This window comes from Podarcis cretensis (assembly GCF_951804945.1).
Source record: "Podarcis cretensis genome assembly, chromosome: 10".
Taxonomy (NCBI): Eukaryota; Metazoa; Chordata; class Lepidosauria; order Squamata; family Lacertidae; genus Podarcis; species Podarcis cretensis.
In genome coordinates this window covers 5873437-5901237 of record NC_137179.1, presented here as the reverse complement: position 1 = coordinate 5901237, position 27801 = coordinate 5873437, and the positions used below count along the sequence as shown (strand labels likewise).

The window sequence follows — 27801 nt, the reverse complement described above, 5'->3', positions numbered from 1 at the left end:
TTTGCTTCACTATGTGTTTACTGTCAAAATACAGAAAAGAACCCTCTCGGAAAAATGAAAGCGATAAGGATAGTACAATACGCACCAACAGGTTTGGGACAGATGTTCCCATTGGGATAGGAACCCAGATATCTGAGCCACAGCTGGAGTTAAAAGATGCCACTGAGATTTCTCTGCTTGACCTGGAGACCTGGCGATTGATGTGCCTGATAAACCACTCTCACATTAAAGATGAAAGACAAGGAAATATGAAGGAAGTTTTAATTGTTCACCACACTTAACACTGTACAAAAACACACACATTTTTACAGAGTCGTTGTGCTTTGGTTGTTTTATTATTTACATTTGTTTCCAGAATTTCATCCCCATTCTAGCTTCTAGCCTGATGGTTCTTCTGCACCAGAAATTCCCCCTCGGGGGAAAAAAAAAGAAAACTTGCAGAACTCGGCTAATTTTTGGAAGTGCTTCAGATGCATTACTAGAAGCGCTCAAAGTTTCTTCCTGCTAATTTGCGTTACACTAAGGTAAACTGCCCTCCTTCCTTGAAATTCAGCAGGGGGGACGACCTCAAAACCGCAAGTAAGGACTTCACCCGTTTCCTTCCTTCTCCTCGCTAACACCACCTCCTACCAAGTCTTGCAACATACACTGTGCCACCTTTTTGCTTCCAAATGCATCTTTCTGATGCTCCCTTCTAAAGACCTCCTCCCTTTTGTGCTCACTGTAGTATAATCTCTTTACCTAAACCTTCTGCGACATTCCCTAAGCCTTCTGCGTCCACTGCGATCTGCTTTCAGTAGTTTGGAGTACACAAGGCACTCTACGGGCCTGTGGCCAACCCAAAATGCTACATCAAAACGGACCTCAAATCTTCCCTCCCCGTAAGATTGCCAAACTTGCGGGCCACCTAAGTTCTCCTGTACCTTTAAAAGGAAATACAGAATTCTGATTACTCAGCACCTTCTCTCTGCTGAAGTAGAGCTGTTTTAAAGGCACAGGCACCCCAGGTCAGTTTGGGGGATGGGGGTAAAAACTCTTATTCTCCCATTTTCCCAATGGCTCAAGAACATATGGCTTTGTTTCACCTTGAAAAGTCCTGAACTGGCTTTTAAATATACATAACATACCAACACATGCTCTCTCTCACACACGCACCCCATCAAGTACTTAAAAAAAAAAAAAAAGGAAGAAAAACGCCAATTCGGATGTTGAGAAATACAATGAAATCAAAGTACAAAAGTTCTCTACAAATGTATTCAGGTAAAAATAATAATAATAAAACAAGATTAAATACTTGGCAGGTCATGTCAATTCACACAAGGAATGTACAACGAACAAACAAAAATTAAGTACAGAATTCCAGTCAGTAAAATGGAAACCTGTTGAACGTGGGAGTCTGTTTCTCTGAGAAATGTGGGTTGCAGGTCTCAGACCACCTTGCTTCTACAGTAATTGCTGAAATAAACCAGATTTAACAACCTAGGGGGAACTGCATCAATCCGAATTGCTCCACAAGCCAAAGAAAACTCAAATTTTAAATAATGAGCATTTTTCCATGTGGAACTGCTGAGAGAGAAATAAAACACTCTTTTAAAGATGGGCCTGCTCTATTTTCTTTGGGAATCAAGCCTCAAAAAATTCACAGCTCCTTGGCAACAGCTGAAGCTTGCTCCAAAACGTTCCTCACAGATGCAACATTTTCAAAACCCACTTTGTAACCCCAAAAATCAGAGTCCTTGCTTTTCAGAATCAGACTCCAGTTCAACAGTGTTTGCTGAAAACCAGTAGCTGCCATCAAAGGAGAACAAAAACACAAACAAAAAGACCACAGACATTTATATTCAGAAGGAGTAACCATCCTCACATTACAGGAAAGAAAATGTACACTTTTTATTTATAAATAAACAGTGGGGAGAAGGGCTTCCAAACCCTTCAAACGAGTGTCTCTTTCCGCTTGCCACTGAGCTGGGCTCTCTCCCTCGTCCTCCGGAGCCCAGAGTGCATCCGGTACGGCTTGGGGTTCTTGGCCTCATCCGCCGCCATGTCCGTGACTGAGCTGCACTCCACGCCATTCTCGTCCAGCTCCATGTGGAGGCTGCCGGAGAGGGTGGACGGCCTCCTTTTGATTTTGGCACTGGGCACAGAGGGGTTGTTCTCCTCTGCCTCTTCGCTGAGCTCCGGCAGCTCTTTGAGCTCGCAAGGCGCAGCGCTCAGCTGGTAGGGCCCAATGGCCGCCCGGATGCAGTTGAACCACTGTTGCTTGTGGAAGATGTCGTTGGCCTGCAGCGTGTGGGACTGGCCAGGAGCTGGGTCTCGGAAGCGGACCCGGAAGATGTTCTTAGCTGCAGAGGGGGGAAACAAGGGGAGGAGAGATGTCATCAGAATGGAGCTTCAAGATTGCTGATTGACACGAGTTAACTGAGCAATAAGGACGTGGGTGGCCCTGTGGTCTAAACCATGTAGCCTGGGGCTTGCCGATCAGAAGGTTGGTGGTTCGAATCCCCGTGACGGGGTGAGCTCCCGTTGCTCGGTCCCCGCTCCTGCCCACCTAGCAGTTCGAAAGCTGGTCAAAGTACAAGTAGATAAATAGGTACCACTCCGGCGGGAAGGTAAATGGAGTTTCCATGCGCTGCTCTGGTTTGCCAGAAGCAGCTTAGTCATGCTGGCCACATGACCTGGAAGCTGTCTGCGGACAAACGCCGGCTCCCTCGGCTAGTAAAGCGAGAGGAGCGTGGAACCGCAGAGTCGTCCATGACTGGACTTAACAGTCAGGGGTCCCTTTACCTTTTTAACTGAGCAATGGTCATAGAGGTTCGCTTGCCTGACTACTTTGACACATGTTCCTGGGTCAGCCAAAGTCTCCCTCCCAGCTCCCTCCCCCAGAGGTTTTCATTTGCTGAAAGGGTTTCACGAATGTTTGACCTACATCCAAATCATGAGTCACATTCAGGACCAATGCTGATATTTTTTCAGGGCCTGGCAAGTCCCAATCTGGATTTGTGTGGAAGTTTATGCCAAAATCCAGGGGAAAGGGCACTAATCCTCACAAATTCCCGTTAAAGCAAAGACAGCTGCATACAAGCCAGCCTTCGGACAGAATTGCTGAAGGATGTGAGCCTATTTGCTTCATACCTTTATCGGAATTGCCAAAGGCACCTCGAAAGGAACCTCCCATTTTCACGTCGCCATCCTGCAAGTCCTCCAGCACCAGGTCCTGAGCAGGTATCGGCTGCCGGTACACTTGGTAAGAATGACGCTCGTTACGTGTCACAGGCCGAGTTAGAACCAAGATATCTTGGAAAAGGAAGACGTAGAGCTTCTGAAGCGGGGAGGAAAAGCTTTGGTCAAGATCTTAAATTGGAACAAAATACATATATATACATGCTACATGCAAAATTACCGTATTTTTTGCTGTATAAGACTCACTTTTTCCCTCCTAAAAAGTAAGGGGAAATCTGTGTGCATCTTATGGAGTGAATGCAGGCTGCACAGCTATCACAGAAGCCAGAACAGCAAGAGGGATTACTGCTTTCACTGCGCAGCAATCCCTCTTGCTGTTCTGGCTTCTGAGATTCAGAATATTTTTTTTCTTGTTTTCCTCCTCCAAAAACTAGGTGTGTCTTGTGGTCTAGTGCGTCTTATAGAGCAAAAAATACGGTATTAGGCACGTCTCCAGTTGAAAGGATCCAAGGGGCCCTTGCTTGAAAGACCTGCCCAAGGCACAGGAGACTGTGCTGGCAGTCAGAGAAAATGCTCAAGCAAACTGGGTCAGCGGAACAACTCCAAATAAGCACCAGATCTCCATAGGCAGACAACCACGATAGAGGACTCGCATTGCCAGAGCCACTAATGATGCAGGGCTGCCAGCCAGGGAGACACAAGATAGTTTTGACTACAAAATAGGTTGAGCTGACCTATGACAAGACGTTTTGCTCATAGCTGGGAGGAAGGCCAAGCAACCCCTTCAGGTTCCAGCTTCTATTTTTGAGAAGCAGCACCGGCCAAGCTTTTAGAGAGCCGCTTTAGACTCCAAGCTGTCGTCAGTTTTCTCCAAGCCCAAAAGATTACATACTTGGAAGAATCTAAGGGATGCATTACATCACTGGGAGCCCGCAGGAAATACCTCTTGACCCCCCAGCAAAATGCATACCGTGCTTTCTGTAGTAACTTTATGCTAATTATTTCACAACCATCTGCAACCTGGGCAGATGCCAGCCCTGCTCTCGGTGTCTAAGTGTTGCCTGATGCCTCTTTATGGGTTCTTTAATGACCTGGAACCAAAGTCAAGGGCTGGAAAGAAAGTGGGGGAAAGGGGTGCCTATTCTGTCACAGCAAGATACAGTGGTGCCCTGCAAGACGAACGCCTCGCAAGACGAAAAACTCGCTAGACGAAAGAGTTTTCCGTTTTTTGAGGTGCTTCGCAAGACGAATTTCCCTATGGGCTTGCTTCGCAAGACGAAACGTCTTGCGAGTTCTTTTCCTTTTTCTTAAAGCCGCTAAGCCGTTAATAGCCGCTAAGCCATTAATAGCCGCTAAGCCACTAATAGCCGTGCTTCGCAAGACAAAAAAACCGCAAGACGAAGAGACTCGCGGAACGGATTAATTTCGTCTTGTGAGGCACCGCTGTAGTCTTCTCTTTTAAAAAAGAGAGAACAAATTGAGAGGTAAAAGTGGCAGATCCTGGGCACTTATTTCTAGAGGGTTAAAAGATGCAGCGCCATCAAGAATTTGAGACAGGCCAAGCTCTGGACCATTCCACCCTTTGCTTTAAGGTGGTGCCGCTTCACTCTGCAGTTCCTTGGCAGGTGTTGTGGCTGCAGGATGGAAGCATCTGCAGCATCACCTCTGTAAAATCAGGTACTTACATGGCCATTCTTGTTCTTCAGCTCCCCGTGGCAAAGCAGCACTTTGCTCGTTTCGATTCGTGGGTCTCTCTGCTTCTCGTCGAGGTACTCCAGCTTGTCAATGTAATACTGACATTCAGACTCCCCTTTCTTCAAGTTGATGTCAGAGAGGACTCCCTGGATTATGGAGATCTAAAAGCAAAGGGTCCACCAATTAATGCTGCTTGATAACTGAAGTCGGGCAGCGAGAGCACAGGCCTCAATACAGGCAATGGATTGAGAAGATACATGGGTCAGGGCCTTACTCAACCCAGTAAAGGTAAAGGGACCCCTGACGATTACCACAACACAAAGCAGAAACAGAATGTTCAATTGCTTGAGCCAAGCAGGACTGCCCAAGACGTTTTGGGGCTGGGGTAGAAACTCCAACTGGCAAGTGGAGTACAACACACAAAGCAGTTTCCTACAAAACTGCACCGCGGTGAGCAGAAGCCCTTGGAAGAGCACTGCTTTGTGCTTGCAAAGCTCCCAACCCATTTCAATGGGACTTGCGCAAGAGAACTTCCTGGCAGCTGGAACCCCCATGAATCAGACCTCTCCCTTTGCTTTTGTGCCTGGTGTTGGGCCTGCCACATTTAACAACGTATTTAAAAGAACATCAACTAGTACTAATTGAGAGGGGCCGTTTCCACCTAATCTAATCCATCATTCAACAAACTGCATTTACTTTTTATTGCAAGAAAGAGACAGTTTGTAAGGTGGGACTAGGTTTTAAAAAGGTACTTTACTATGGAAAGAAGATTCCGATTAAACATCAGGAAGAACTTTCTGACAGTACCGTATTTTTCACTCTATAAGACGCACCAGACCACAAGACGCACCTAGTTTTTGGAGGAGGAAAACAAGAAAAAATATATTCTGAATCTCAGAAGCCAGAACAGCAAGAGGGATCGCTGCGCAGTGAAAGCAGCGATCCCTCTTGCTGTTCTGGCTTCTGGGATAGCTGCGCAGCCTGCATTCGCTCCATAAGACGCACACACATTTCCCCTTACTTTTTAGGAGGGAAAAAGTGAGTCTTATGGAGCAAAAAATACGGTAAGTGCTGTTTGGCAGTGGAACGGACTCACTCGGAAGGTGGTGGACTCTTGTTCACCGGAGGGTTTTAAGGAAAGGTTGGATGGCCCTCTGTCATGGATGCTTTAGCTGAGATTCCTGCATTGCGGGGGGCTGGACTAGATGACCCTTGGGGTTCCCTCTCAACTCTACAATCATTAATATATTAGAAGCTCTGTGCAGAGAATCCCCAGGCACTTACTGCTTCTTCCAGAATCTGAACGTCGGGGTGATCGTTGGGTGTATGCCTCAGGATTTCCTTCAGGAGGAGAGGGTACTTGACCAAGCGACTCCGAGGGATATCCAGAAAACTCCAGAGGTCCAGCTTGCGGCTGAAAGGAGATTCAAGGCAACGCTGGAGGAAGTCCTGGACTCGGCGGTCTTGCTTCTTCTGGTCCAGGAGGGCTTTAGCTGCCAACTGGTTGCTGCAATAGGCCTTGTACGCATTCAGTCCCGGTAGCTAGAAAAGACGATGCAAGGGCATTTGTAAACTGCTGCTTCAGAACTGCCGCCCCCTCCCCACTTGAAAGAGTCAGGCAATCTGCTAGGTGCACTACAGTGTTCTATATGAATGTGAGGAATTCCAATTATGCAGCTCCCACTGTGAAGAATATAGCAGGGGGAGAAGAAAGCAAGGGGCACATTCCATAGCCAATTCCTCTGGAGTTCATAGCTGCCTTTTGGTTAAGTGAATACTGTCTACTCTCCTGCGAAGATCTTCAAAAGTGCAAAACTTCAAGAGAGGACTTATGAACTCCATCATATACCGTACTTTTTCAGACTAGAGTGCTAATATACCTGTCACATCTCTTTGTTCATAGTTGCAGTGTACAAAGTTTCTTTTAGCACGGTTTATTTCAAGTGTCCAGGTTACATCATACAGGTTATCTCAGTAACCCTTACACAATAGCCCTGTAAGTTAGGTTACTATCATTCTCATGTTTGTAGATGAGTAACTGAGGCTGGGAGGAGGCAAATAACGTGAGAAGCAGGCCTCAGATGTTGTTGCTGCTCATCTCAAATTAACTGGCAAGCAACCAGACAGAAATGCAAGTCAATTCAGCTTGAAAAGTTCATTATGCAAATGAAATCCGGAGCAACACACATCAGCTTAATTATAGGATCTCATGACTTTCCAAAGCCAATGTTCCCATGAATTTTGGATTCCTGATCTCCCGTAAGGAACAGAAGGAGAGAGATCCGAGGGTTACTCACCCATTTCACAAGAATGGGTCCAATTTGCTCCACTGTCCCATCTGGCCTTGTCGCTTCCCCCAGCCTTGCCAGAAAGTCTGCAAGATAAACACAAAGGGGATTGGTATACCAGGACACTCTTCTCAACATACGCATTTAAAAAAAATTTACATTTAAAACAGTAATCAACACAAGTGCAGAGCGCTGGGGATGACGTTCAAAGCCTTCCACCTCTGCACCACGGAGAATGCTTCTTCTCATGTGGCTTTAGATCTGCAGAAAAACCCTGCTGCACATCGCAGAAGAGGTCTGCTGGAGAAGCTGGCCAGTCCCTCTCTGCAGTGGCACTCAGCACCACTTTGCTGGTGGGTGTATGAAACAGCCCTCGCCACGGACAATTTACAGTCAGGTAAAAACCTGGCTGGACACAGGTAGCGCTGTGGGTTAAACCACAGAGCTTAGGACTTGCTGATCTAGAAGGTTGGCGGTTCGAATCCCCACGACGGGGTAAGCTCCTGCTGCTTGGTCCCTGCTCCTGTGAACCTAGCAGTTCGAAAGCACGTCAAAGTGCAAGTAGATAAATAGATACCGCTCCAGTGGGAAGGTAAACGGCATTTCTGTGCGCTGCTCTGGTTCGCCAGAAACGGCTTAGTCATGCTGGCCACATGACCTGGAAGCTGTACGCCGGCTCCCTCGGCCACTAAAGCGAGATGAGCGCCACAACCCCAGAGTCGGTCACGACTGGACCTAATGGTCAGGGGTCCCTTTACCTTTACCTTTTAAAAACCTGAAGCTTTCAGAAAGCTTTTGCCATAGGCAGCCCTGTGCTGTCTGCACATGGAATTTTATGTGAGTATTTTGTCGTAGATGCGTTATGGTTTTAACATTTTATAGGCTGGTTTTTTGAGCTACTTTGATGTGACGGGCAGAGAATGTGGCATGTTTATGTGAATTCATGAGTGCTGGAGGTTTGGGGGTTTTTTGGAGATGGGGTGAAGCTCACCTTCATGCAAAGGGATATAGGAATCCAAGTCCCCAAAGATGTGAGTGAGCTCTTCTTCAGACATGATGGACAGCTTCAGCATGGGGTCATGGTAAGCCTGTCAACAAGAAAGGATGGGAAATTACAAAAAAATAAAAATAAAAAACAGCTTGACATGGCATTGCAGTGCAGCTGCACGGTTTGGAGTGGGGGGGAAAGGGTAGTGACAGAGCCATATCTGAATGGTAGAGCACATGCGTCACACGCAGATGCTTCCAGGTTCAGTCCCAGCACTGGTCTCCAAGGAGACCTGGGATAGACTCAAACACCAGAGCGCCACTGCCAGTAAGCAGAGACAAGGCCGAGGGTCTGGCTTGTTATATGGGCAGCCTCCTATGGGACTTTCCATCCAACAGGATTGCGACCTCCAGGCAGCTGAAGCAAGAGCTCCCAGAGCACTTTGTGGCTGCGGGATTCACTGCCCACAAAAAAGGCAGGTGCACTTGCTGACTGTCGGGCTGGGAAGGACAGGTGAGCCTATAGCGGAGTTCTCTCCTCTTACACCTTCTCCCCTCCCAAATGCTATAGCTGCAATTTCTGCATTGCAGGGGGTTGGACTAGATGACCATTTCTAAACCACTTTGTGTTTTTAAGAAAAAATCTCAAAGCAGCTTGCTGCACATTAATGGTATATCCTGCCACAAAGGTGCTGCTTTGAGATTTTTTCTTAAAAACATAAAGTGGCATAGAAATGAAAATATTTATGATTATTATTATTAAAATTACCGTGTGACTTATTTCACTGAAAAACAAACTGGCAGGGGAGCAACCAGCACAACTACTTCCACAAGGAATACATTTCTCCAGTGACCTTTAATGGAACGAGCAAAGTCCAGAAAGTCTGAGGCCTAATCCAGGATATCCAGTGCATTTAACTATTGCAAAGTGGTGGGGGGGGGGGGAGCTTACAAATATATTGATTTGCAGTGTCATCAATATAAAGAAAGCAGAGAAAGATACTAACCTTTCTGGCAAGCTTCAGGTCCTCGATCAAATCCTGCTCACCCCGAGACATTTCGTAGATCGCCTGTGAACGAAAAGTGGGGGAAATATCAGAACTGTCTCCATTTTATTGCCCTAGAAATAACAGCTGCTGAAGTCAAGAATGTACCACTTCCGGGTTTCGGGGGTTTTGCTGACCACAGACTATTCCACTAGCCACTTATGTTGAAGCAGAAGCAAAGCAACAGCCAATCAAGCCCCACCTGTATAGCCCAAACCGTTTTGATCAAGAAGCCAGCCGCTCTGCAGCCCAAAGGGGGGAAGCTCAACCGTTGAGCTGCATCCGCCCACCTGGGCTTAAGGGCCAAAACGGAAGGGAAAGGCTTGAATCATTGCTGAGAAAAGTAAACTCCTTGTCATGAAAGGAGGCTTTGAAGCTGCGAGATCATGCCAAATCAAACATTGGGACGCGTTAGACTTCAGTGTGAAGTGCTGAACTCACCCAGAGGGCTGAACTTTGGCCCTCTTTTTCTCGTTTGCTGCTTCAGTCATTTGTATTACTGCATAACTTTGGTCTGGATCACCAGCTAGGATGATTCATAAAGCTGGAGTTTCAGAATTAATCATTTTTTAATGCCCAATATGAAGTATATTGTCTCCCATGTTGGGGCCTTGGCCAGGGGGAATATATTATCAGTCAAGATTCGGAGGGAGAATTTAACCTGTTTTTTAAGGAATGTGTCGGGACAGAAGACCTTCTTTATGTAGAACAGAGTTCTTCAAAACTCTTCCACCACTATTTTCTACGCACTGAACAACTGAGGCCTCCTCCCTCTCCCGTCCTTCCCCCCACAAGCTGCATCACAGAAATGCAAAACCAGAGAGCACACTATTTATGCAATCTTCTTCTCATGTATCTACTTGCCCAGTTCCTTTGCCTTATTCCAGGCAGCAAATCTGGGGATATGGTGGTGGCAGGAGGTTAGCTGTCATACATGGGGGGCTGGAAACATGATTGCTGCCTCCTGAACACTGGGTGCTTCTCTTTACACTGCCGACAGGTTGTCTTAACACGCCTCCAGAGACCGTGAGGACTTAGAAACATATTGCTCTTTTCCCTCTCAAACAACAGCCAAGATGCTCAGAAATCCCAATTCAGTGCTGAATTCTAACAGCCCCATCCGTCTGGGGCTGGCTGTTGGGGTTGCCCCACTGGAGGCATACCTCTTGGCGCTTGATTTCTTTGGTGCTCAGCGTCTCTTTCATGTTGACATCCAACGTCTCGGACCAAAGCACACTGTTTCTTCTTTTCGGTGGCGTGGGGGCAGCTGACCGGCTGCACAGTTTCTGCGCACTGCCTGGAGATTTGCTCTCGCCGCGAAGAGAGAACGACTGCAGGACAACAGGGTGGGGGAAGGAGATGGTTTGTATTCGGTCGTGAACCTTAGGAACTTAGGTGTATTTTAACAGACGCTGTACAGAAAAACAGCCGCGAGGCATTTCATGCCAACCAGGGATGTTGCAGAGCCCAGCAAACTGTGTGCATAAGCACAAACACCACAACAAAGTCCTGGTCAATGCAACAGCCTCTTGAAGAATGCCTGTGAAAATATCCTTAAGATCAGGCCCACATAATCTGTCACAAACCCACTCATGCAAGCCAAAGGCAGCTGCATGCTAAGGAAGTGACAAATAGGTGAGTTGTCAAGTACCTAGCAGAACGCCATGCCCTGGAGGTGGAATCCAAATTGCGCAGGCCTGCCTCAAGAAACTTCACCCTTAATGGCTTCAGCAACCAGGGTGTGTGTGTGTAGCTAATCCAGGCACCACGGAGCCTTGAGAGATCTAATTTGCCAATGCCCTCTTTTGCTTAACCCTCCCCCTTCCCATACTACAGATTTTGGATAGCTGGAGAGGGTTGGGGTTAAGCAGGCTGAGAATCTGGTTTCAAGTACATAAATAGTGTAATTCTACCTCTCCCAGCTCTGGTAACATTAACAAGCCATGGGAGCTGTGTTCTTTGTGGCTTGAAACAGCACTAGCATCCAGAGCAAGGAGTATTTACACAGTTGGGGTGGATGGTATATCTTACATGACAGGCTTCGCTGAGGTCACGTTTCTATTATGAACAGCCGGGTAAACTCAGACTGCAGCACATGCTGCAGTATGTCACATGCAGCCATCAAGTGTTGGCACAGGCGGCAATCTAATGCCCACCCCCCTGCACATTGGCCTCAGTTTATAGGCTACTCCTTATAAAACTGCACCAAGGTCTTGACTGGGCCATCTCTCCACAATTATCTGCAAAAGTAATCACAGTGAAAAGAATTCTGCATCCAAAAGCATGCAAATTTCATTTGTTCCAATGACTTGCTTATAGGTTTGTGCAGAAATGTGGACTACAAGGCAGTTAGGACACAAAATGCCAGTTGGTATGTGGAAAAACTGAATTAAAATATTTGTGGGGAGGAAAAATTCTAAATCCAAGTTCTGCAACTGTAAGAACTGAGCAAGTTTCTATGTCCCCCTCACCCTGTGATTTCACTAGAGGTGCTTGGAGAAGAGAAGGAAGACAAAGAAGCTATTGATACCCTCAAACATCCACTTCAATTTCCCCCCTCTGGACCCATGAGGACTATAGACTTGCTCATTTAAAAAAGTAAAAAGAGGAATATGAGGCTCGGTTCTGCAAGCTGCAGAAATCCTTTCTTCAGCAGAACTGTGGATAATACTTACTCCATAGTCACCCCCCTCCCAACAATTGCAACATCAAACCCACATGCTTATCTACTCTCTTACCTGTATTGTCTGTCCAAATCTTCGCACTGCACCATTTCTCACAGGAGAAATCAGGTTTGCCAAGGAGGTGACCCGAGCCAGAGGTCGGACGCGCTTATTGCTAGGCTCCTGCAAACAGATGAGAGAACAAGTTGTACTGATTGTTTACTCAATTCTTAGTGCGTTGACAGTGTCCAGACTCTCTTGGAGGAAGGGGATAAGGACTGCACAGAGCATCAAGGCACTCAATCCCAAAGCACACAAGCCCCATCAAAAGACAAATATATTTTGTTTAAACACTAAAGTTATAACCATAGTACAGACCAATTGCTCAGGTTAGCAAGAAGCAAGAATAACAAAGTCCACTATAGCTGGAACAAACAAAGTTGTTTTCAGGGCCAACTTTTTTTTGGCCTGTCCCCCAGGGAGAATGAGGTGTGAGGTTTTTTTCTGACTCTGCCCCTAAATCTATGCTGGGTGTTAAAATAAAAATTATCATGACAGTCTGAAGTGTCTTAGTAAGACAGGCCACCACAGCAAAGTACGCGAATAAAGGAAGAGACTAGCTATCTAATGAGAGGTGTGGAAGAAGGAAGAGTGTCTCTGCCCTGGAAGATGACTCCAGTTTGCTAGAAGCTTGTTCACACACAGAAAGGTTTGTGTGTCACTGGCAGTCACCTCCTGTGTATCACTACAGATGTGCTGCTACCACTGCCAGGCAATGTGCTGGAGGCAGAGAGCAGGGACACATCCTTGCATTCCTATGCCTCTCTCAGAAAGACACTCAGATTCCCAAAGCAAGAACAAGGCACAACTGTGCATTGAGAGAGAGAGAGATGTTCAAAGGCCTGAACTAAATACCTTAGGGCTGCATAGCTGAGGTCTGTGTCATTGCTAGGGCTGACTTTCAAGAGATAATGTCTTAAGGTATTGTAAAAGTCTGTCCCAAAACAGTAACTGCACTTTGAAGTTGCAAGACAGGGATTTCCCCTCCCTTGGAAATACAATCATGATCTCATCAAACTTCCCTCCCAGTACTTTTGATTTAAGCTATCAATTCCAACCCAGCTTCCCTTCCCCAACTGATTTCAAGCCCTTGGGCAAGATTCTGTTGCTTTGTCAGTTTTGGTACAGCACCCACAATCGCAGTGGCCTTCTACACTTTTATTTTCGATGGGGAATTGACAGGATGCCGTAATTTTACAAGAAGCCAGAGCAGAAGGCAACCTCATCACAAGACTGTGTTGTCAGCCGGCTCTATTTCACACTAGAAAAGGGTCAAGTTCGTTTGATGTTTTCAATCCAGGAGATTTCTCCTAGAGAAACCAGAAAGGTGGAAGCTATTGCCATGGGGATTAAAAGTGGGACCAACTTCATTCTTAGGTGCACAGATAGTAATGGTTGTTGGGGGTGGTGGTTGGGAGTTTACACATGCTGCACAGAGGAAGTGGTAGGACTAAAAAAGGAGAAGGACTGAGTCGGTCGGGCTTTACTGTCATGTCCAGGAGTGACGATTCAGAAATAGCTCTGCTGGAGTCAGTAAAGCACAGCCCCAGCGAGCAACAATGCTTTGCTCTCCCATTAAGATACCAATGAACACGGAGGAATGATGTCATGAATTCCACAGAGGGGGGTTGGGGTTGGCAGAGTGCAGGATCCACTTTCAAGGTAAAGCAAGGAGCATGCACATTGACAGCCCTTCTGACAGAGGAAAGTCCCATCACTGTTTGCTTGCAGTTTCATAATGTATCTCATTTGGGGGGAGGGGGGGAATGAACACACACACACAAAATCTACAGTATGTGAAATTGTTTTATATAGGTTTTATTGTTAAATCGCTTTGAGTTGTTTCATAGGAAGCAATGCACACAAAAAAATAAATAAATAAAAGTATGCCATTTTCATGTCCATGGGTGTATGCAGAACTCCTTTCATACAGACCTGCTAGGTCACCAAAACTCATGACAGATAACCATGTTTCCCGTTTTATTTGTTCTTGCGGTTAAAGCTGTGAAGCAGGGTGCCGTTATTTCCAGTTCACATATGTTGAACAGAGGCTTGGGAGCCAAGAGACTCACCAGTGAATCTAACCTGTTTACTTTGCTCCAGATGCAAGATTTCGGCTACAGCCTAAAGACCAGCTCCTCCCACCTTGTCTAGCCCAGAGAACAGCAGGTTGGGGTTGGGTCTGGGAGTGCCCCATTTGCCTCACTGTATAGCCTTGGGCAAGGGACGCAGGTGGCGCTGTGGGTTAAAGCCTCAGCGCCTAGGACTTGCCGATTGAAAGGTCGGCGGTTCGAATCCCTGCGGCGGGGTGCGCTCCCGCTGCTCAGTCCCAGCGCCTGCCAACCTAGCAGTTCGAAAGCACCTCCAGGTGCAAGTAGATAAATAGGGACCGCTTACCAGCGGGAAGGTAAACGGCGTTTCCGTGTGCGGCTCTGGCTCGCCAGAGCAGCGATGTCACGCTGGCCACGTGACCCGGAAGTGTCTTCGGACAGCGCTGGCCCCTGGCCTCTTAAGTGAGATGGGCGCACAACCCCAGAGTCTGTCAAGACTGGCCCGTACGGGCAGGGGTACCTTTACCTTTACCTATAGCCTTGGGCAAGTCACTCTTCCTCATGTAAATGTTGTGTGCAACAACTATCTGAAAGGGGTACTGCCAATATAAAGCCCTCTGTAAATAAAATACTATATTAATGACTTAGGTGGATGAAGCGAACTTAAGTTTGCACTAAAAAAGAGGACATATTCCCCCACATTTGCTCAATGTGGAATGTATTACGGAGGGTGCTTTAGTTTGTGAGCCTGAAAAGGTAGACTAGACATCGATTCTTTAAAAAAAATAAGCAAAAAGTGATGATGATAATAAAAACAAGAATGAGTTTTTCATGGTGGCGTCTACATTCTTTAGGCACTACAATGCATTCCACAGCTGTGCTGCAACATGATATTTCAAGTGGAGAGTAAGGAAAAGGTTTACATGGGTATATGCTGAATTCAGCACTGTAAAATAAGGTAGAAGAGAAGCACCCAGAAGCTAGAGCTCTGCAGAGGAAAAACTAAGAACTGGCAGGCAATCTTCTTTTCCCAAGGGCCTGTTACAGGCATGTATCACAGCACCATGCTGTTGGTGTGTACATTAAGTTTTCATAGATGCCTGTATAGCACAGCACTGCCAATGTGAAGCACACATATGTGGCAAGGCTGGCAAAAAAAATATCCCTTTTTTTACAGAGCACAAAGGATTCCACACACACATTCCCAATAGGCTTAGGTTGCCACTCAACTTCTTGGCAATTTCATTCCAAATCAGACAGACACTGGGCAGAAACAAAACTGGTTTTCTTCAGATTGGGGGGAGAGGAACTTCCCCCCTCTTCTAATTTCCTTTAGCCTTAAAAAAAAGGAACAACACCCCTTTTAGACAATTATTGCTCTTCTGGAAACCTCTGTGAACAGGCAGACTGCATACATTTTGAGTTCACTGTTCTCACACCGAAATAGTTCACCAAATATTTTTAAATTGTCTTTTGAGCAATTTGTTCATTGTTCCTGATGGCAGATCGGGAGGCAAGCTTTGAGTTTCGGAGTTGCAGCAATGGAGAGCATGACTGAACCAGTTTTTCAAGTTGTGAATTTTAAAGAGAGCATTATCTGACATCCTTGCCTGCTCTCGTGTAGAAAATAGCCTTCACACTTCAGCACAGAAGCAGAGAAGAGAATATAAAATACTCTTCCAGAGGCTTCTTTTGCTTCAGAAAACAAATCAGTCACGTTCAGATGAAACCTTTGAACTGAACCTGAATGCCTCCCAGGCAAGCAAGTCCAAATGCTGAGAACACCTGGGAAACATAGGCCAAATGAGATGTGAGCTGAAGAGCTCAGGGGCACAGGTTTTACACCAGCTGCCTGGAAGAAGAAGCCGACACTTGATAGCCACATCTGGAAATTCACTTCTAAGACTAAAGTCTGATCCCACAATATGCTTCTGTTTGTAGTTAGATATCCATTGGAATAGACCACGTAGGTGGTTCCTCAGCACTCATGCAAAGGTGATCATGTGACAGTCGTTTCTCTCCACCATTTTGCCATATCCAGGGTAACAAAGGATTTAGGACTATGAAGCTGTTCATCTCTGAACCCAATAGAGAAACTACAAGGTTTCTCTGGAAGCAGAAACTCTTCTCTGTCACACATTTATGACTTAGACGTAAACCCTATAAACATACTGGTGAATCAATAAAGAATCTGACTTAACCTCCACTCCTCAAAACATCACCGACATCTAATTTATGGAGTCTCTTTCATCAAGTCAAGATGTTAATCCTAAGCGCCTGTGTGTACATTTCTAATGGCATTATCTGTTCGGCAAGAAGAGCAGCAGCTCACTACATCTATTAATATCCACTTTAGGAAAGTTATGGCAATATCCCAAATTAAGACAGGTTAACAAATGGCAAAGAGACACACCCTGTTGTCTTCAATTCAGCAATCTCAGGCAGTACATCCAAGCTGCGTTCAAGACCTATATAACCTGTCAGGACTCACAGTACTGAACCTTCAGGTTGGCAGATAACATAAAAACGGTTTTTTGCCCTGTCCTCCTAAATTAATAAAATCTCCTGTACATGGAACATCCAGACAGACAAATAATGGCAAGCTTACTGAGAAATATCCTGAAGTTTGCTTTCAGTTGGTGTATTTCACCTCCACAGCTGCCAAAAATCCTTGCGTGTGTCGCACCAGAATGTTTAGACTCAACTTCCAAGTTCTGCCTTATTAAAGCCGAACTGTTGAATCATAAAGAAACCAACAATGCTTCCGGACAGGATGTCATATGTCACAAGGCATCACTTATAGCAATCTTGACTTTTGAGTTCTCATAATTCCCACCATCCCACCAGAAGACCCCTTGAGGTATGCATTTCAGCAGGATTAAAGTACTTTCGTTATGCCTCATATCACCTGGTCCATACAAGCAATAATCCTGTAGGAATGTCTTGGAGACCAATTTACTCAAGAGTAAGGGAAATGCCATTAAAGTGTACAACTAAGCACCCACAGTGGAGCTTGATCCCTTGAAAACGCATACCCAGACAAGTAACCCTACTGGCAGTCAATGAAATACTGTAACTCATTTGTGTCCGCTTACTCCACTGCAGGATACACACACACAACATCACAAGATTGGGAGGTGGGCGGAATTAATGTAAAAGAGGAACAACCCATGCTAAACTCAGAAGGTTAGGGGGAGAGGAGAGAATGAGCAACCAAATTCCACTGACAAATGGCTCAGTTGCTTCAGGTTCCTTAAATGGTAAACGGATGGAGGGGGGGGGGAAAGCTTATTTCTCTTTTTTGTAATCATTTTTATTAAGTTTCCAATTTTACATTTCAAAACAAACATTTTACAAACTTTAGAATATCCAAAGACTTCCCTTCTTCTCCTTCCATGGTTCATGTCTTTGTCAGCATGCAACTTTAGATAACATGCATAATATTTTAGGACTATACAGCCCTGGCTCCTCAACATCATTGCTATAAGCAGTCCCTCCCTCTTAATAAATAAAGCAGGGTCAATGCCTAGACCTCAACAAATACCCAAAGGGTTTCAACACTCCCCAGCAGCTTCCTTTTAACAGGAAAGGCATGAGACACACACTTGGCACCCTAATTAAGGAGTTCAGAACTGCCTGCCGCAATTACACCTTTCCTTAACAGCGCCCAGCTGTAAGAGAAGCTTTTCCTGAAAGGGCTGTGTTAAGTCACGCTTAGCTAGCAGCTTCAAATAAAGTACACAAGACACAAAAGTACAAATAGTACTACTCTCTACTCACTGACTCACACCTTAGCCTACGGAGAGCAACCCGGTTTTCACTCTCTTTTGCATCTCTCCCAGCAAGCTGACGACATTTATACAGGACTTCCACGTTTGCCTGCTTCAGGTGACTTCATTTCAGTCATTTTTAAACAGGCAGGTTTAGGAGCAAGGTGCCAAACAAACCAACGCTTCCACCTCTTACACGCGCAGCGTAATCCCTTGAAGGCTTACTCTGAAGCAAACCTCCTTCTGCTGAAAAGAGCGGACTTTGGGCAGCGCTTTGGGCAACTATGCAGAACCGTGCCACTTCAGAAAACCCTCTATCGTTCTTGCGATTGCTTAAGGCTTTTTACGCACGCCTTACCTCTTGTTCCCTGAAAGACTGGTTCTGCGCATCTATCACCCGAATAGTCCTCTTAATGGGGAGCAGCCCCCCGGCGTCATCGTGCGCCACCATAGCCCCTCTTCTTTTCCAAGGCTTCCTCGTGGTTTGCGCCGACTGTAATCCGCCCTCCCCACCCCTGATCCTGCGAGCCAGGCGGTTACTCAGGCCCGATCTGCCCCTCGCCGCGCTCTGAGCTCTGCTGGGGCTGCAGCAACAGCTCCATCCCGCTTCCGGGTGACTCACACAGACGCGCTCTGAGCCCGCGGCTCCGAGGAGAGGAGTCCAAGAGGCAGTGGGCGGGGCGTAAGGGCGGGCTGGTGGGCGGGGCTTCATGGCAGGGGAGAACCGGCGCTGGACCACTGGGCTGGAGCCCCCTGTAGGAGGTATCCTGAACCGTCGCAGCACCAAGGGAGACTGGTTTTGCGTGTACAGCCCTCCCACCCTCTCTTCAGACGTTTGCCTTGCACAGGAGGACGCCAAGGGAAGGCTAGCGTGTTCTCCTAACTTGCAACAAACTGAATAATTTTTCTGGAAGGAAAAAAAAATTATTTTGTTTTGACTATGGCAGACCAACACGGCTACCTATCTGTAATTGCAACAAAGTGTCAGTGTTAACACCCGCGCAGCCTGGAAACGTAGGAAGAAATTAAACTCTAAATGCTGAGATCAGAAGCCTTTGCAAAACCAACCCCTCGCGAAAATTGGACGACGCGATCCCGAGGAATAAGCTTGCAAACCCCATGCATGTTTTACCGAGCGGCGCTTACTTGCAAGTAAACGGGCTTGGCTTGTGAATCGCAAAAACAAAGGCTGCGAGCCTAACCGTGTCTACTCATAAGTAAGTTATTGAATCCAGTGCGGCTCACTTCCAGGAAAACGGAATTAGGTTTGCAACCTAACCGGCAAAATAAATGCACGGGATCGCGGCCGGGTAACCCTATCCAGTGCATGCTTTCGCAGAAGTAAGTTCCGCCAAGATCCGTCGCACTTTACTCCCAAAGTAGGTTTCACAGGGTGTACTGCACACATACTTGAGGGTTAATTTCCGAGTTAACATGCATACGGTCGGGTTGCACAACGGCAATCCTATGCACGTTTCCTTCAGAGTAAACCACGCTGACCCCCCCAGCAAAAGTCAAGTTACACAGCAGCAAAAGGATGCACGTATCTGGAAGTAAACCCTACCGGTGGCTGTGGGATTTGCTTCTGAGCAAACAAGCATAGGTCAAGGATTTATTGCTTAAACAATGAGACTTCGCAAGTAAGTAAAAAAGAGTCGTGGCACTTTGCGGGAGGCGGAACTAGCTACGCAGATCGCTCTTTGCAAGAGGAATTTGTGGAGGCGTCAGGTTTCTCACCTCTGCGCGACAAGTGACACCTGCTAAATGCCTGCTTTTAACACAACGTTTTTGCATCCTTCACACCTGGGTTATTCCTATATTCACTGCGTGGCGCGTTTGATGCAGCTTTATCGGAACTGTTTGGGGGGACTCGCTAGAAATCTAGAGCGTCTCTATAAAAATGAGCTTTAATTTACTGTATGTGCAGCAACAAGCTCCGCAAGTGGTGCTAATTTCAAAGCAACTGAAGTTCAAGCACAGCACTTGTGCAGCTTAGGGGAAATTTGAGGCTGCAGTTTTGGGAACACTTACTGGGGAACAACTCCTAAGTCAGATCTGCTTCTGAGTAGTAGAACAGGACTGAGGAACCTTTGCTCAGACCAAGGTTTGCATTCCTTTGGGGACAAACTGGGGGTGTGGCATATGCCAGTGGTCAGTGGCGTAGCGTGGGGGGTGCAGGGGGGGCCGGCCGCACCGGGCGCAACATCTGGGGGTTAGGGAAATCCACGGGTTAGGGGGCGCAAATCCACAGGTTAGGGGGCGCAAATCCATGGGTTAGGGGGCGCAAATTACTTGCCTTGCCCCGGGTGCTGATAACCCACGCTACGCCACTGCCAGTGGTGGGTGGGACCAGAAGCAAAAGTGGGCAAGGCAACTAATGTAAATTTTACCTTTGTCCAGACGACCGATTTCTGCACACACCCCTCTCTGTCCTCTACCCAGGCAGGCGAGAGGCATTATCAGAGTTCAGGATGCATCCCAGCCTGGGAAAAGAGGGACGTGGCCTGGGGAGAAGTTTAAGGACCAGGCAAAGAGGCCACATTTGTTTCCCAGGTCTGAGGTGGCCCACCCCTGGTGTATAGGGCTGGGCTGAAAGATAATCAGATGCTAAAGACAACAAGGCTTCTTCCTGTATCTTTAATAGTGAAGGCTAAGTGGGAATTTTAGCAGGTGATTGGTTTTTCTCTCACTCCTGGGGGGGTGGGGCAGGGCAGCTGCATCTGCATCTGCACCAATCGCCTCTTCTGCCCCACCCTGACCCTTGAGACAAGCCCCGCCTTCCTTTGCATGTAAAAGGTAATGGTAAAGGGACCCCTGACCATTAGGTCCAGTTGTGACCGACTCTGGGGTTGTGGCGCTCATTTCGCTTTATTGGCCGAGGGAGCCGGCATACAGCTTCCAGGTCATGTGGCCAGCATGACTAAGCCGCTTCTGGCGAACCAGAGCAGTGCACGGAAACGCCATTTACCTTCCCGCTGGAGTGGTACATATTTATCTACTTGCACTTTGACGTGCTTTCGAACTGCTAGGTTGGCAGGAGCTGGGACCAAGCAACGGGAGCTCACCCCGTTGCGGGGATTCAAACCACCGATCTTCTGATCGGCAAGTCCTAGGCTCTGTGGTTTAACCCACAGCGCCACCCGCATCCCTTATCCTTTACATGTAGCAGCCCCTAAATATGTCTATGAGCCAGTGTGATGTTGCTAGACTTTGACAAGCAAGAAGGCATGGGTTCAAATCCCTGCTAAAGTCGCAAAGTTCACTATGTGATCTGCGGCCAATTGCCCAACTTAACCTAACAGGACTGTTATGAGGATTAAACAGGGGGACTGACTGGGGGGAATCATGTGGGTGGTGATGCTCCAACCACCTTAGAGGAAGGCGAGGTACAGATGCGATGGCTAAAACTGAGTTAAGTAGCACAACTCTAGTGACTTAACGGAGCTTACTCCTGAGAAAGTGGTTCAAGGATTTCAAACTGTGTGTGTCTACACCTTTATCAGATCTGAACCTTGTGGAGCCACACGTGCATTGATCACCTGACATCAGGCAATTGAACTTGAGGACTCCTGAGTGCCCAGATTTCAAAGGCACCAGAGGATCAGGTTTAAGGTGCTGGTTTTAACCTTTAAAGCCCTATACGGCCTAGGACCCTTGTACCTACGGGACCGCCTCTCCTGGTATGTCCCACAGAGGAACTTACGGTCTGCAAATAAAAACATCTTGAAGATCCCAGGCCACAGAGAGGTTCAGCCGCGGCTCCAACCTGGTGGAACGCTCTGTCACAAGAGACCAGGGCCCTGCGGGACTTGACATCTTTCCGCAGGGCCTGCAAAACAGAGCTGTTCCACCAGGCCTTTGGTCAGGGCGCAGCCTGACCCCCTCCTTTGGCAATTTGCACAGAATTTTGCTTATTGGTTGCCATAAATTTGATTTTAATTAATTTTTATATTGAAATGTTTTTAGAATCGTTGGATTATTTTGATTGTTGTTAGCCGCCCTGAGCCCAGCTTCGGCTGGGGAGGGCGGGATATAAATAAAATTTATTATTATTATTATTATTATTATTTACTGCCCATGAGGTGAAGGGCAGTAGCCAAAGCTTTCCTTAGCACAATACATATACTGTACAGTAGTATCATATCCCAATCCTCAATTTGTTGGATTAAACAGATTTTGACCCCAGTCTCATGCCTTGGGCCCATTTCTACAGTGCCAGAGTAATTATGCACCTAGGTCTTAAAACAAAAGACGTGAAGCAACTCCCTTCACATCTCAACAGGATTTGTAGCCTAGTAAATATGCTCAAGGCTCACAATATTCAACCAACCTGTAGCTCACACCTGTGCATGATTATTCAAGGGGGAAATCCCACCGAGTTCTATGGGATTTATTCACACATGTGTGTATTAGACTGCAGCCTTGCAACATGGTTTTTCTTGTATGGACATTATCCTCTGCTGCTAGAACCTTCAGCTTTTCTCTCAAAACTAGATACTGTAAGTTATTTGTTTTAGATTAAACAGCTTCCTTAGGTGTTCAAATATTCAAGATTTGCAAAACCCACATGGAATAAGAAAGAGGGCAAAAGCAACTAAGATGTTGTGACATTTTCTCTTGAAGCAAAGCAGCTATGTGCTACAGTTTTTCTTAATGAAACTGGAACCCCTGATTAATATATCCTGCATTCCACATTCTTTGTTCTCAAAGCTGCCCCAGCCAGCCAGCAAACTGGATATGTTAACATCCTCTGTTTTATTTTCTGCTGTAAACAACTGTGCCTGCTGTAGGGATTAAAAAAAGCCCTACAAAAATCCAAACCTCAGGATGGTCCAAGGCAGGAAATAAATTCAGTTATTGTGGATATGTGCTAAACATTACAGCCATTCTGTGCAGATGCCCACATTTCAAGCACTTTCCCCTACATTGCTCCCTTACTTGAAAATAAGAGTCAACCCCAAACATTTTGCTTGCTTTAAGGAGTGTGGCAATGTGCATCTTTCAGAGTGTTCAGGGCTGAGTGACCCATAGCTGGTCCTCAGCACCCTCTGCAACATTAAAAGGGAACTCAAGGCAGGGGGGCAAAGTTCAGATGAAGCAGCTGTTTCAGTGGTACACATGGGCATAGCAAGGATTTATGTTGGGGGGGCAGAACCTCAGTTAAGTGTTTTTATTGATTTGCTTGATTTGGGAGGGGCAGCTGCCCCCCGAACCCTCTTGGCTATGCCCTTGGTGGTACCTGAAATATTTCACATGGCTTGTGAAGTTAGATTGATCCTGGACTGAAAGAACTTATCTTGGTGGCTCCCTCTGGAGGCCATGGGTCCACCAGAGGGGAGAATGTTGTTTCTACACTTAGGGGATACTTCCTGAACTTTCGGGTGGACACCACTTACATACAGCTGCTCTGTGACTCTTGTTCTAGAAGTCAACATGACTGCATTTGCACTACTGCTTTTGAATTAAGCAGAACTCTGCATTCTGTTTAATGAGACAGGCTAACTTCCTCCTCCGCCTCCTCTCTACAATCTAGAACAGGCTCCCCCAACCTGGTACCTCCAGATGTTTTGGACTAACATCAAATCCAGACAGCACAGCAAAAACAGCCAGAAGGCACAGGCTGGGGAAGGCTGCTCAAGAACGTATTATTTTACTCATTTTGCATCTCAAGATCACACAAGCATCGCTGTAATAACAGCTCATCTGTTTTCCCGTAATTCTCCCCACCCCTAGCCCCCAATCCCATCTTCAGTGCATTCAGTTCCTAATAAAATCTGTGTCAAACAGGGTCAAAGAACTGGTCCTATATTTAAGTATTTTAAAAGGATGGAGGAAGTTCTCGTGAAACTGAGAGGGGCGGGGCGGGGGAAACACCCTAAGCATCCAGCTGGGCTCTTTTTAATTAATGAAGGTTCTCAATTTTTGGCCTTCCCCAAAGTAATGAGAAGATGTAGGGCAAGCCCTTCCAAGGTGTAAATAAACCCACATTAAAGCTTAATTAAAAGGTGGTGGACAGCAAGGGTTTAGATTATGGTCAAAATAAGGAGCACCTGTTGCGATCACGGAAAAGCAAACCGCCATTGCTTTCTCAGGGATTATTTAGACAGAAGCTTGATTAGAATTTGCAGTCCACCCCTATGCATACTTGCCCAGAAGTAAATTTCACTGAATTTGTTTGTGAAGGGACTGTAGAGAATGTAAGGACACAGGAAAGAATGTAGCAAGCTGCACACTACCGAGTTAGACCATTAGTTGATCTAGCTCAGCATTACCGTATTTTTCGCTCTATAAGACGCACCAGACCACAAGACACACCTAGTTTTTGGAGGAGGAAAACAAGAAAAAAATATATTCTGCATCTCAGAAGCCAGAACAGCAAGAGGGATCGCTGTGCAGTGAAAGCAGCAATCCCTCTTGCTGTTCTGGCTTCTGGGATAGCTGCGCAGCCTCGATTTGCTCCATAAGACGCACACACATTTCCCCTTAATTTTAGGAGGGAAAAAGTGAGTCTTATAGAGCAAAAAATATGGTATTTGTGTGGGAGCATGCAGTCAATACACAATTTTGCACCCAGTTTAGTTAGGTTTCTTTTTCATTTTCGGCTTTGCCAACCCCTCAGACTCCATTGCTTTGAAAAAGGGAGTGAGCAACTTGAGATTGTTTGTATAGCTGCAAAGTGTTAGGGGCTATAAACCCATTTCATTCGTATTCACAATTATTTCAATGAGATCAAGGGGCAGATGAATGGCACAGCTTTCACAAGTGACACAGGGTCTTGCGGGTGCCATTTCTCTTTCTCTGAGGGTGTGCCATGTGATTTTTCCCCTTGCTCTCAGGAAGATAGATTAAAGGTATGAAAATTTCAGCTTCTACTATGAAAGTTTGACAACAGGTATGAGAGAAAACACACCCATTCTCTTGAGTTACTTCAATTTCATTTATTTCAGCTTTTCATCTGTGCCATTCTGGCTTAGAGCAGGTAACATCTTAAAAACAACAACAACAACAACAACAACAACAACAACATCCTTCAGAAAAGGCATTACCTAAAGAATAAGGTTCTTTTCCCCATCTTCAGGGTCACACTTTGGTAACCCTTAGGAGGAACATATAGTAAGGGGATAATAGCAAATGACCTCACAGAGCAGTCATAAATATTCTCAGTAATGTATATTCTCTAAACCAGTGTTTCCCAACCTTGGGCCTCCAGCTGTTTTTGGACTACAACTCCCATCATCCCTAGCTAGCAAGACCAGTGGTCAGGGATGATGGGAATTGTAGTTCAAAAACAGCCGGAGGCCCAAGGTTGGAAAACACTGCAAAATTAAGGAACGTTAGAAGGTTGTTGGAATGAAGTGATGTGGTTTTAGCAGAAATGATATAAAGGATTAGGTTAAAATTGACTTATTAATTGGTGAAAGACGAGAATTACAGTATATTAAGATCAATTATTAGGATAAAAACAAAGCTGGAAAGGATTTGCTGAAACATCTAACTGAACTAGAATACAAAAAAGGGAGGTGTGAGGAGGTCAAGGAAATAAGTAAAGTAAAGAAAGCTATGTAAAGGTTTGATCTGGGTTTTTTTTAATTGTTTGTTTGTATTTCTTATGTCTTTTTATTTTTATTTGTTTTTTATTGTTTCTCTTTGTAATCTTTAAAATTTGAATAAATACTATTTTAAAAAAACAACAACACTGTTCTAAACAACCACAAGACATGCATTATAAAAGGTAAGTAAATAGGTTTTGGACGCAGTTCACTTGTATTGACTATATGTGCTGGTGTTGCTTTAGTTTTCAAAGGAAAATTGTTTAAGGTGGATTTGGAAAATTTGGAAAGGAAACATATCAAACTTGGTTCCCAGTTCTGAAACACAATTACTGCCCCAGCATTCATTCCAGCATCACTCTCACTCCACTTCTTTGCTAGGCTTCCCTCACACCCACATAAATCCCTGTTCCAAGTTATCTACTTCAATCTAGTGATAGGGATGAGAGAATGAGACAACTGAGCCTTAGACTCTCATACTTCTAAGTTTGTGTCAAACCACAGCTTTGACACAAAATCATGGTTTGCCTCATGAGGACAAAATAAGCTATGATTCAAGTCTGGTGTCTTCCCATCACATCAAAAAGAAGGGGAGCGAAGAGTGTATGAAACTAAGGTTCTTATCTGTTCATTTTTAACAAATTAGCATGGTGTCTAAATTAAGCCAGTTCTCCTACTGCTAGATCCTTGCCCGCCAACCCGGCCCCACATAACAGGCCCAGTTGTACAGGAAACCAGTAGAATATCTTGTATTGGAGCCTTTTTCTATTATATAAAATACGATGTATTTTCCTTACCCCATCTCAAACTATTAACTATTTTTAAAAAGAGCATATTACTTTAAAAACTCACTTCAAAGGACCAGGTAGACATCAAGGAGCTGTTCTAATTGTACTGGTTCTTCAGATGCTCAGGAAATCACCACATTTTCCCGTCAGTCAAAACATCCTCTGGTGGGCAGGAGATCATCACATCACAAGATCTGTACAGCTAGTCTCTAAAGAGAGTCCCAAAGATACCCACAGCAAAACATCGAGCCAACAGAAAGGCTAGCACAGCAATGTAAATGTGGTGAAGAAAAGGACAGCGCTACTAGCAGAAGAGCAGCTCCATGGAGTCACACAGGAACTTGTCATCAAGTAATTAGTGTTAATTACCTAATACAATGAACTGATGTTCTGCCTCTTAAACATGCTTGGCAATGGATTATGTAAGCGTGGGCATATTTTGTGGATGTGAAGTGTTTTCTTGTTACCAAGGGCCTTGGTATGGAAGAACTGTTCCTGACCTGGGATTTGCCAATGCTGCCCAACTTTCACCTACCCAAATGCTCCAAGCTCATACTTAAATGAAACTAGCACATGATCAATGTTAGTTGAACTGCAAAGGAGACCTAATCTATTGTGACACAATCTTTTGCCCCTGGGAGGTATAAGAGGCGCTGAAAAATCCTTTGCAGCCTGTGAAGTGCCTTGGGAGGGGACAGCAGGTGATGATTTAATGCTGCAAGGTACACACAGGCAGGTATAAGTAAGTGGATGTGATGATTCTCTGCAAAGGCATTTATGGAACTAATCACATGTGGACAATCTCCAGGCATGAGCAATAAGAGGCTCTTGCAAGTATGATGGTGGGGGTGGGGAATGCGTTGTTCCTCCCTAGCTGTGGCTCCAATGTGCAGTAATTACATTTTGATTGACTATTCCCCCAAGGAGTTCAGCATGGCATGCATGTTCTCTCCACCCCCACTTATGGAGTAGGTTAGGCTGAGGAGCCCAAGATCACTTAAGTAGGTTTTATTCAACATCTTTATCAATGACTTGGATGATGGACTCAAGGGCATCCTGATCAAATTTGCAGATGACACCAAACTGGGAGGGGTGGCTAACACCCCAGAGGACAGGATCACAGTTCAAAACGACCTAGACAGATTAGAGAACTGGGCCAAAACAAACAAGATGAATTTGAACAGGGAGAAATGTAAAGTATTGCACTTGGGCAAAAAAAATGAGAGGCACAAATACAAGATGGGTGACACTTGGCTTGAGAGCAGTACATGTGAAAAGGATCTAGGAGTCTTGGTTGACCACAAACTTGACATGAGCCAACAGTGTGACGCGGCAGCTAAAAAAGCCAATGCAATTCTGGGCTGCATCAATAGGAGTATTGCATCTATATCAAGGGAAGTAATAGTGCCACTGTATTCTGCTCTGGTCAGACCTCACCTGGAGTACTGTGTCCAGTTCTGGGCACCACAGTTCAAGAAGGACACTGACAAACTGGAACGTGTCCAGAGGAGGGCAACCAAAATGGTCAAAGGCCTGGAAACGATGCCTTATGAAGAACGGCTAAGGGAGCTGGGCATGTTTAGCCTGGAGAAGAGGAGGTTAAGGGGTGATATGATAAAGGTAAAGGTAAAGGTACCCCTGCCCGTACGGGCCAGTCTTGACAGACTCTGGGGTTGTGCGCCCATCTCACTTAAGAGGCCAGGGGCCAGCGCTGTCCGGAGAC

The 27801-nt window shown here is 45.8% G+C and overlaps 1 protein-coding gene and 2 long non-coding RNA genes across 3 annotated transcripts in view; all 3 read right to left on the bottom strand.

Annotated features, from left to right (window-relative positions):
* LOC307225311 overlaps nucleotides 1-27801 on the bottom strand; it is a 323071-nt gene that overhangs the window by 54995 nt on the left and 240275 nt on the right. The window lies entirely within an intron of this gene.
* NET1 (neuroepithelial cell transforming 1) lies at nucleotides 248-18384 on the bottom strand. Its single transcript, XM_079992702.1, has 10 exons — nucleotides 18099-18384; nucleotides 11935-12042; nucleotides 10360-10527; nucleotides 9158-9220; nucleotides 8155-8251; nucleotides 7173-7249; nucleotides 6160-6417; nucleotides 4866-5036; nucleotides 3133-3319; nucleotides 248-2342 (listed from the first exon to the last, which is right to left on the bottom strand). Exons 1-10 carry the CDS (start codon nucleotides 18189-18191, stop codon nucleotides 1933-1935), a joined length of 1632 nt encoding a protein of 543 aa, XP_079848828.1. The 5' UTR covers nucleotides 18192-18384; the 3' UTR covers nucleotides 248-1932.
* On the bottom strand, nucleotides 13722-16570 carry LOC307225371. Its single transcript, XR_013842942.1, has 2 exons — nucleotides 14510-16570; nucleotides 13722-14133 (listed from the first exon to the last, which is right to left on the bottom strand). It is a non-coding gene; the product is annotated as an uncharacterized lncRNA (long non-coding RNA).

What these genes read in the sequence shown, in the direction of transcription:
- NET1 (XM_079992702.1), bottom strand. Translation starts at nt 18,191, where the DNA reads ATGGTGGCGCACGATGACGCCGGGGGGCTGCTCCCCATTAAGAGGACT. An exon ending in TTCAGATTCTGGAAGAAGCA is followed by an intron (nt 5,037 to 6,159) that starts GTAAGTGCCTGG and finishes CTTTGCTTTTAG; the next exon opens with ATCTCCATAATCCAGGGAGT. An exon ending in CTTTGGCAATTCCGATAAAG is followed by an intron (nt 2,343 to 3,132) that starts GTATGAAGCAAA and finishes CCCCCTCTGCAG; the next exon opens with CTAAGAACATCTTCCGGGTC.